Here is a 10,329-nt window from a genome sequence, read left to right as displayed (position 1 = left end):
TCAATTTGGCACAGAGTGGAAAAACACAAGAGCTGTGCTATGGAATGCTAATTTTCCCGTTTGACGCTGAAGATAAGATCCAGGGAATAATATTGAATTAACAAAACATGAATATTTACCACAAACACATTTGACATTAAAGGGATACTTTACTTATTTAGTCATTTTTGGCAGTCAAACATTAATATTTTGCCTGTAATAAATTTGATACTTTCATTATTTTTCACGAACAATTAGTACCTTTAAAAACACATTGAGCAGCTTGCTGTCAACTGAAAATGACATCACAAGGGCTCAGGTAACCAATCACAATTCGGCTTGTGAATGTCACATGACCAAACAGCTGTGATTGGTTGCCTGAGCCCCTGTGACGTCATTTTCAGTCGAAAGTAAGTTGCAAAATGTGTTTTTAAAGGTCCTAATTGTTTGTGAAAAATAATGAAAGTATCAAATTAATTATAGACAAAATATGAACTTTTTATTGCTATAATGGGCGAAATACATGAAGTATCCCTTTAATAAAGCAGAAACAGAGAAGTATGACTTAATGTAAAAACTAAACAAAACAGCAAAAGTGACAAATAAAAATGTTACGCAACTTCCTCACTGCTTGTTTTTACTTGTTATAAAGTCTTGAGGTCCCATATTAGATACTTTATGAATATTGATCAGCAAAAAATAGTGTTCAAATGAGCAAAAAAAAATAAAAAAATGAAATAAATAAAAGTGAAAAAAAATAAAAATAAAGTAAGAGTATATTTGATAGACTCCTCAAACTGCAATAACCACCTCTAAACGCTCTAAAAAAATAAAATAAAAATATAGTGCGTCCTGTGCTACGACTTACAGAAATAAATATGTTCAATAAATAAGAAAAAACATCTACAGAATATGTTGTAAATGTGCTATCTGATCTGATCTGATCTGGTCTGGTCTGTTAGGTAGTTTGCAAAATTAAAATATCACTTTCAAACCTTCAAAAAAAAAAAAAAAAAAAAAAAAAAAAAAAAAAAATGCATAGGAATTTGAGAGGAATGACAAAGAGTCCATTTTATACGCCATCCTCCCAGTCAAAGACCAGGGCTAAACGGAGAATATTTTGTGTTGCATAAAGTGCAGTCAGATGCAGGTGAAGTCAGTTAAAACGGTAAGGTGGAGTGGGCGGGGTTTGTCACAGGAAGACGAGGAGTTCACTCCCTTGACTGGTAGAAGAGGATGTATCCCGATTCGGAGTTCTTGGAGATGTCTGAGGTAAGTCCGTAAAACTCTTCGATGGCGTGGGCGTCAATTTTCTGCGGGGGGATGTTTTTTTTTTTAATGAGAAACACGGCGAAGCGTACAAAAAGGACAACATGAAGACGGTGACGTACCTCCACGATGTCATCGTCAAACAGCAGCCAGAAACCGTGACTCTTGACGATGGTGATGTAATGTCCTCGGTTTGGACCGCTGAACGCGCACAAAAAAACAACAACACAACAAGCGCTCCGTTAAACACGCAATGTAAAGGTTAGCGGTCGAACTCGTCGCCCACGTGTGCGTCACCTGCCGCAGTGGACCACCACGGCCGCCAGGTCGTACATGCGATCCAGGTTGACGGCGTCGCCCGACGTGTTGAAGAGGCGGAGCTCCAGAGGGAAGACCACGCGGTACGACAGCTTGGTGTAGCGATGCAGCTGCTCCATGTACTTGAAGCGCTTCAGGTGCAGCGCCAGGATCATGGGCAGCTTCTTCACGCACATCCTGCCGCGAAGGAGACGCACACGGGTCAGATGCATTCCGCTTTCGGGGATCCTGCAGGTGCGTTCAACCGACCTCTTCTGCGCCTCCTGCTTGCTGCAGCACATTTCGCAGTAGTACTTGTACTCGCTGCACAGCGTCTCCGTGTTGCTGAAGTCCCTGTGGAGAGCATACAGGCGTTACTCAAGCTGACCTACTACCCCCCCCCCCCATTTGGTGCCATCTCAGGATCCAACCCACCTGAGACAGTGCGTTATCGACGTGTTCTGCTCCACGTCCACGGAAAGGTCGAGGAAGTCTTCATCTTTGCTGCTCACCTGTCAAAAGACGTTTCGGGAAGACGGAGGCGGGAAAATTGTTTGTATTCAAGGGATGATAAATTCCAGTTTTGAAATGGACAGACAGGACAGGTCAGGTTTAAAAAAAAATATATATATGTAAAATAGTTTAATAATGTAAAAAATATAATTAACCAATTATTTAATGGAATCCAAAATTGTCAAAAATAAACATTGTTTCATTTGATAATAAAATAATTCTTTCATTTTTAAATTTATTTTCAAATAATTGTATTATAGTTGGTTCAACCAAACATTGAAAAAAAAAAAAAAAAAAAAAAGCTAAATACACAGGACTGTCTCAGAAAATTTGAATATTGTGATAAAGTCCATTATTTTCTGTAATGCAATTAAATAAGCAAAAATGCCAAATATTGCAAGCCTTTTATTGTTTTAATATTGCTGATTATGGCATTTTCAACCAAATATCTTATTTCAAAATATTAGAATATTTCCTCAGACAAAGTAAAAAAAAAAGAAGCCATAATCAGCAATATTAAAACAATAAAAGGTTTGCAACATTTCAGTTAATTTGTAATGAATCCAGAATTATGACATTTTTGCTTATTTAATTTCATTACAGAAAATAATGGACTTTATCACAATATTCAAATTTCCCGAGAGAGTCCTGTATATGAAATTGTACATTTTAGTAGTATTTTTCATTTGTTAAATTTCCAAATAAATCAATTCACATTAAGGGAATACAAAAATAGAAAAAAAAAAAAAAAAAAACGTAAAAAATTAAAAATATTTATTTTCAGTGACAAAAATATTCTCATTTTTAAATTGCAATCCTAATTATATTCACTCAATATTTAATAAAACAAAAAATAAACTGTTTGAGTAACATTATTAATTTTTCACATTTTTTTCCAGCAATAAAAAGAAAAATATTAAAATAGTATATAAAATAACATGTATATTTAGATTTTTAAAGCAAAAAAAGTCAAATATTTTAGTAAAATTGTTAATTTTAATACTTTTTTATTTTATAAGTTCCAATAAATCAATTCAGATAAATAATGAGACACATTAATCCAAAATACATTTTAAAAAAATGATCAATACATGTAAATAAAGTTATTGCCACAATTAGCTTGTCCCACCCAGGGTTTAACTGTTCATTTAGAAAATAAAGTTATATTCTATATATTATCCATCCATCCATCCTTTTTCTTGACCGCTTATTCCTCACAAGGGTTGCGGGGGGTGCTGGAGCCTATCTCAGTTGGCTTTGGGCAGCAGGCAGGCCACACACTGGACTGGTTGCCAGCCAATCGCAGTGTATTCTTATTCTACCAATATTTTTTTTTCATTTCCTCGTCTAACAACAAATTCCCACACCCGAATGAAGCAATCATGCGTGTCGGCCGCCTACCGTCTCGCAGTTGAGGCAGCGCGTCTCGTTGGTGAGCGTGCCTTGGAAGATGTCGTGCACCCAGGTGGGCTCCGTCTTGTTGCCGCCCGCCGCCGCCGTCGTCGTCGTCGTCGTCGTCGTCTCTGCCTGGGCGGGGGGCCCGTTGTTCTTCAGGCGACCGTTCTGCTTCTCCTGCTTCTTCTCCTCCTGCAGGATGTCGGCCACCGTGTTCAGCAGGTAGTTGAGGAACTCGTGGGCGTCCTGCTGCATGTAGTTGTCAAACAGGTCTGCAGAAAAGTCGGCGTATAATATTACTTCAAACTTTTTTTTTTTTTCATACGTTATTTTTTCCTGTCGCCGTCTCCTCACCGTTCTCCTTGCGCAGACGGGAGATGAACTTCTTGGGCGGGATGACGCCCACTTTCTTCTTTTGCGTGGCGATGGAGTGGAAGAGGTCGGCCAGGCAGGTGAGCAGGTTCTCCTTCTTCTTCTGCTGGGCCTTGTAGGCCAGCACGTTCTCGCGGAACGGCCGGCAGAAGTAGAGCGCCTGCAGCACCGAGTTGCAGTAGCACGTGTTGCCAAACTGCCGGCGAAGGATGGGAAAAAAAAAAAAAAGAACAACGGGGACACGTAAGCGGCGCTTAACCCTCCTCTTACGCTCGTTATGTTCAGGAACAGAAATAATGGCTCCCGGGTCAATTTGACCCAGGGCATGTTTATTCATCCAAATTGTTTATAACTCCATTACCAACCATTTCAAAGCATATTTAGCGTATTACTGCCTACACATCATGCTCCAGTAGTTTTACAAGATCAAATTTAAGTCATTCTGTTATTTTTGTTTATGCACCTGGGTCAATTTAACCCGGGACACGTTTAATTAACCACATCTCAATCTCATTGTAAGCATTTCAATCCATATTTAGTGCTTTACATCTCACATATCATACTTGAATGGTTTGAGGAAGTAAAACAGAAGATGTTTAACTCTCCAATTCCATTCATGGGCAGAATTAATATCAAATTGACCCGGGCATGTTTAATTGATCCAAATTGTTTATAACTCAAAGATTTGATTAATAATTTAGGGCACTATCTCTCACTTCTCATCAGTTTTTCCTGTGTACAAAATTCAGAGGCGGCCACCTCCAGCCTAAGCCACTGATATCGCTCAACACAGCGCTCCAGCTGTGTCGATTGAGCTCTGCAGGAATGCATTTTAACTGCAGTTGCAGTGTTGTGCCATTATGGAGGCGCCATATCAACAGTAGTGCATCGGAAAGACCCGAAGCAACAACCGAAGAAGAAACAGCTCCAGCTATCGCCAAAGTCAGAAAAACACAGTACTATATTCACGTTTGAATTACGCTGCCCCCTGGTGGCCGACACACAAACAGCAGCAGCTCAATAGAAAATTTTTAATTCTTACAATATACTTCATTATGTATTTACTGTATGTTTTTATGAATTACAACACTGAAGAGTGCTTAAAGGGATACATACTTGACTCATTGAGCCATTTTCAGCAGTCAAAAGTTCATATTTTGTCTATAATTAATGTAATAACTGAATTATTTTTCACGTACAATTAATACCTTCAAAAAGTAATTTTTCTACTCGCTGCCGACTGAAGATGATATCACCTGTGCTGAGGAAGTAGGTAACGGCCAATCATGGCTCAGTTTGCTGACCAAACCCAGAAAACAGGTGAGCCATGATTGGTCGTTACCTACATCGTCATCACCGGTGATGTCATCATCAGTCGACACCAAGACGAAAAAATACGTTTTTCGAGGTATTAATTGTACGTGAAAAATAATGACATTATCAAATTAATTCTGGACAAAATATTAACTTTTCACTGCTGAAAATTGTTCAACGAGTCAAGTATCTCTTTAAACAATTATTATTTTTTTTTTGTTTACGGTTTTGGGTGGGCTGGAACGAATTAATGGCATTTCCATTCATGTCAATGGGGAAAGATGATTTGATTGTTTTGCATCACATAACAAATTAATCTTTAGGCACCAGTGCATTTGTGTCGCTGCTTACATTGACCAGACCAAAGTAGTGTTCATTGATGGGGAACTGCTCGGGGCCGATGTCTTTCTCCAGAGCGGAGGCATTGGTGCCCTGCAAGCAGAGAGAGACAAAATCAGCAAAGTCTGGCCTTGGCAGAGGTCTCCACGGAAAGTTTTTCCCACAGCGTGCCGCTCGCTCATTGGACAGACGAAAGCAGATCCGCTCTAAATCGCCCAGGTGTGTTTTACACATGATTGCCGACCCGATCACTTATCTCTGCGCCCAGTCGGCTTTTTCCCCTCCGTGAGCTCAAAGTGAAGCTTTGTTGGGACGACACAGGCAACAATTTAGCCGGCGGGCGCCTTTGACGGCCCGTGGCGGCCGGTTCCGAGCGTCAAAGCAAAGATGCTGAATGGCGCTTTGTGCGAGCGAGCCAGGAAAAGTAGCGGCATTAGTGACATCAATCACTGTCTCGGGAGTCATTGTTTTTGTTTCTATCAGCAACAAAGCACTTTGAACAATCAGTCAGGAAGGAGCCAGATGGACAACCAATGAACAGACAATACTATTCAGGCAAAATAAATAAATAAAATAGTTTGAGTCCAAGCAAGAAGTAGCCTGCTCAGTGACACATGGTCAAACCAAATTGAGAGTTTCACTATTTTTGTCAATTTAAGTCAGAATTAAACTGTTCCCCAAAAAGCATAATGAATGGTAAAGTCCAATTTTCTTTAGTCAAGAAAACAAACAAACAAACAAACAGTGTTTCACTGTTTTTGTGACACAAATGGTCAAATAAAATCAGCATTTCACCTTTTGTCAATTATTTTCACAATTCTAGTCATGATAAAAAATGCTTCCCAAAAGAAAAACAATGAATACAAATGGTACAATCCAATTAGTTCCAATCAACCTGGGTGAACTGGACCCAACCTCTACTAATTGGTGCTTTTTTGACTACAACTTTAGCCACAATACAATTGTTCTCTTCTTAAGTACAATGAAAAAAACATATAGTCCAATTATGATAATTAAGGCGAACCAGGAAGTAGCCTGCTTGCATGCAAACTGGAAAATTACAGTTTTCCACTTTTTTTCTTCACTTCAATTGAGTACTTTTTTTTTTATCTTTTGGGTGACAATGGGATATTAGTAATTACCCTCCCACAAAAATGGTATAGTCCATTGTCGTACGCCATCAACACTAGTGAAACAGGAAGTAGGAAATAACCTAATAAATTTGGGATTTAACGTTTCACAAAACCGTTTCCTCCCAAAGCAAAAATAAATAAATAAATAAATAAATAAATAAATACATACATACATACATACAAAAAAAACGGTATAATACAGTGGTCTTCATACAACCTAGGTGAACCTGGAAGTAGCCTGCTTAAAAAATATAAAAAAAAATAATAATACAGCAAAAAAAAAAAAAAAAGATTAAACTCATACACTTTCACGATTTTCTTCACATTAAACAATTTGATTTTATTCAGCACTGCGCTTTTCCTCCACCCTAAGAAAAAAAAAATGGTACGGTCCAGTCACCTTACGTCATGACACCAAAAGTGACAGCATGGTGGGTTTACCATACATCCGCATTCCGCAGGCAGCATGAGTCCCTGAACGCGACATAAGCACGGATGACTGTACACTGCCTTTCTCTCGCTCTACGGTGTAAACATAACGCTTGTGAACACACACACGGAAACAACTACTAGACATATTTAATGGCGCCCAGCCAGCCTCGTATCCGGCTCCTAGTGTTTGCTTTCGGCCAAAGCCATCGGTCGGGTTCACGCGGAGGTTATTCCGGACAAACGAGCATTTAGTACTCACCATATTACAAATGGAGGCGATGTTTCTGACAGTCATTTAGTTCACAGTGTTCCCCTGGCCGCCATCTTCAGGAAATAAACATGACTGACGGAGCAAACAAGTTGAATCGGAAGGCCACACGCACAGCGAGAAGCCCCGGGGCGGCGTCGCAACGCAGACCCGCGGCACCATACGGGCAGTGGAGGACCTCCGAGGGCGGCTGGAGAAGAATTCACAGACGACGCGGCTTCATCTCCAAAAGAAATGAAAATACAACATCATGGAGGAAGAACTGAGCCAAGTTACGAGAGGCAGGTTTGTTAGCAAACAAACAGGGAAAAGCATCCGCGGCGACGTCACTTAGCCCCGCCCACCTGCCGCCAACATAAATGATTGGTTCAGGGGGGAAGTATTTGATTGACAGAAACGTATAGCCAATCAGGGAGTAGAATAGTGAAACTTGGCTGCATTGCAACCAATCACTGGCGTCTATAATTAATTGAGCTAGGCGCCGAACTGAATGATTTGGTTCGGTCAGAAGGTGTACATGTTGACACTAATCGTATATTTTAAACACATTAGGGGGAAATTAAATCTATTACATTTTATTTTGTTTTATTTTTAAAATAAAGGTTTTATTTCCAAAATATATAGTGCCACGTGCATTTTACTGCATTTACTTAATTGAAGCCACTCATAAGCCTGTGATATTTACAGACTTGTCGCTTGACATGACTGCTCTTGTTATTTATCTAAGCTTGCTTCTAATATAGCTTCAATTTTGAGCTTGAAAGTGAACATAAAATATGCGAATTGTGTAAATCAGTCCAGGAGAGATGATGCCATGAAACTCATCAGTGAAATTGATGTTAGTGTTCAGGGGCCATGTAAAGATTAGTGCAAAGAGTTGCTCCTAGTATTAATAATGGTAATAATAATAGTAAAGATTTTTATCTTATTTGACAAAATAAAAAATAAAAATGTGTCCCTTTGAACTCTTAAATTGTTCGTAATTGTTTAATTTTCTATCAACCGAAACCATGTCCGAGGCACACTCCATTATGTAGTATGCCTGAAAGCATTGATGTAGCCTTGGGGCAGCTTTAAAAACGGTACAGAATTCTCTCTGTAGGGGTTCTCCCACCCTCAGGCTGCACCATCCCACTTGTTTATGCTTTCACAACAACCCCTCTGCAATTATCTCCTTAGCATTTAAATGTGGAGCCCAAAAAAAGAAAGGAAAACAACAAATAATTGGGATGAAAGGCACTTCAAAAGGGAAAGGGGAGCGGAGGATGGGGAGAGTGTCATGTTTGGTATGCAGCTCGGTTTGCTTACATGATGTCAGCCTATAATTGACGAGGAAACAATTGCAGCTGGTGGGGGCTTTCAATACAAAACCCTACAAAACCACACATTTGCTTTGATATTTCTGTCCCCGTGTGGATGTACTGTATTCATTTGTCTGAGTCACATTGCTTTTTACTGAATTTGTGTGCTTACATGAGGCTGTTTGGAGGTGACACAGAAACCAAAACAGGCCCCGGAAAGCTCTCCATTGATGGAGATCAAATCTGAGTTATCTTCCTTTTTCGGGCTGTGCAGCTCATGTTCTGCTGCGGGCACCTCGGAATTTTGTTTCCACAACAACGTTCGCGCCAGGTAGGTGAAGCGCGGTGTCCAAGACAGGATGTTTGCACTTTCACTACACATGCGAGAATTTCATGCGTTGTGATTTGATAGACATGAGCGTGTTTTCGGTAAAGGCAAAAGCAAACCGTGATATGCAAAATTTGTATCATAAGAAAGCTTCACATTTGGCAGTTTGAGAGAAGTTAAAAAAAAGGCCAGCACTCATACCCAGATACTCACTAGGCCACGCCCCCTAAAGGCACATATCCAACACATGGACGGTACAGTCATTTCTCAGTTGCACAAAGCAACAGAGGATAGATAGTTAGTCATTATCTTTCACGCACACACACACAGACGCACGGCCATTAGGGGCACGCACACTCAAGGCCTGGCATGCCTCTTGGCTGTGGTACGCGGTGTTCCCAACAGTGTCATGGGCCTGAAGTGGACATGTCTGATGCAGGAGGCTTCATTAAACAGATCAGCAGGGCACGATGCGAACACAGCAGATGGACACGCACGGATCATTATCATCATCACAAAAACACTCAGTTCAAGCAGGGCAAACATTTAGCAGCACGTGAGACTTTTGACTGCATCAAATACATCCAAATTGCATATTTAAAAAACAAAAAACAAAACATCAATGTCTGAATTCCATTTTTTTTTAAAAAAGAGGGGAAGGGCGAAGTCAGGAAGGTTATTAAATAAAAGTGACAAAATAAAGATTCCATTAAATAACAAAATTCAACAACAATTAAATCAATAATTCCACTAAATAAATAAAAAAAATATTGAATAATTCAACGTTAAATTATATTATATTGAAAATTTTCAATATAGCTAAAGTTTTAAAGATTTAATGAGTTGGTTTACAGTGTAGCCACTTCATGCTCTAATTGTTACTATTTTCACTATTTAAGTGACTTCGTTTAATTTGGGCAAAAAAATCAAACATTTTTACGCGCAGGACATTAAGGTTCCAGTAACAAGGTTGTCCTGCATAACGGCACGTGACACACCGACTCGGCCCGGCCGACACATAATGGCAAGCACATCAGCGTTGTCACGTCGTTGCCGTGCAAAGCCGGGAACACGAAGGCTGACGTGGTTCAGATGCAGTCGGTGGCTGGCTCACAAATTCAATCGCTTCGACTTGAGTCATTCAGAGCTTATCGCCACTAAGTGATGTGTGGAAACTGTAGGCGGATGTACCAAAGCCATGACGTTAGTTTTACACACAAATAATGTCAATAAAAGCACCATTTCCCATTCTGCTTGGGCCACTTGATGTAACAATTATAACATTCTTTTAGACTAGCAGTTAGCATGCTAAAAAAAAATAAAAATGCTACATTTCTAAGCTAACGTTCGCACAAAACAATCAGGCCCCTGCTAGCTAGTAGGTAGCTA

At 39.8% G+C, this 10,329-nt stretch overlaps 1 protein-coding gene across 2 annotated transcripts; it reads right to left on the bottom strand.

Moving 5' to 3' along the window:
• Positions 1-993: 993 nt before the first annotated feature.
• On the bottom strand, positions 994-8,830 carry usp46 (ubiquitin specific peptidase 46). 2 transcript variants are annotated; one of them, XM_077534525.1, is made up of 9 exons: positions 7,303-8,830; positions 5,491-5,571; positions 3,808-4,021; positions 3,460-3,725; positions 1,981-2,057; positions 1,816-1,899; positions 1,582-1,743; positions 1,371-1,449; positions 994-1,292 (listed from the first exon to the last, which is right to left on the bottom strand). In XM_077534525.1, the coding sequence occupies exons 1-9, from the start codon at positions 7,336-7,338 to the stop codon at positions 1,191-1,193; spliced, it is 1,101 nt and encodes a 366-aa protein (XP_077390651.1). In that variant the 5' UTR covers positions 7,339-8,830; the 3' UTR covers positions 994-1,190. The 2 variants fall into 2 exon arrangements, with proteins under 2 accessions (XP_077390651.1, XP_077390650.1); XM_077534524.1 differs by having other exon boundaries at positions 1,546-1,743; positions 7,303-8,823.
• Positions 8,831-10,329: the final 1,499 nt, after the last annotated feature.

Source organism: Festucalex cinctus, chromosome 10 (assembly GCF_051991245.1).
Source record: "Festucalex cinctus isolate MCC-2025b chromosome 10, RoL_Fcin_1.0, whole genome shotgun sequence".
NCBI classification, from domain to species: domain Eukaryota; kingdom Metazoa; phylum Chordata; class Actinopteri; order Syngnathiformes; family Syngnathidae; genus Festucalex; species Festucalex cinctus.
Note: the sequence above shows the minus strand (reverse complement) of the source record. Positions and strands in the feature narration are given on the sequence as shown.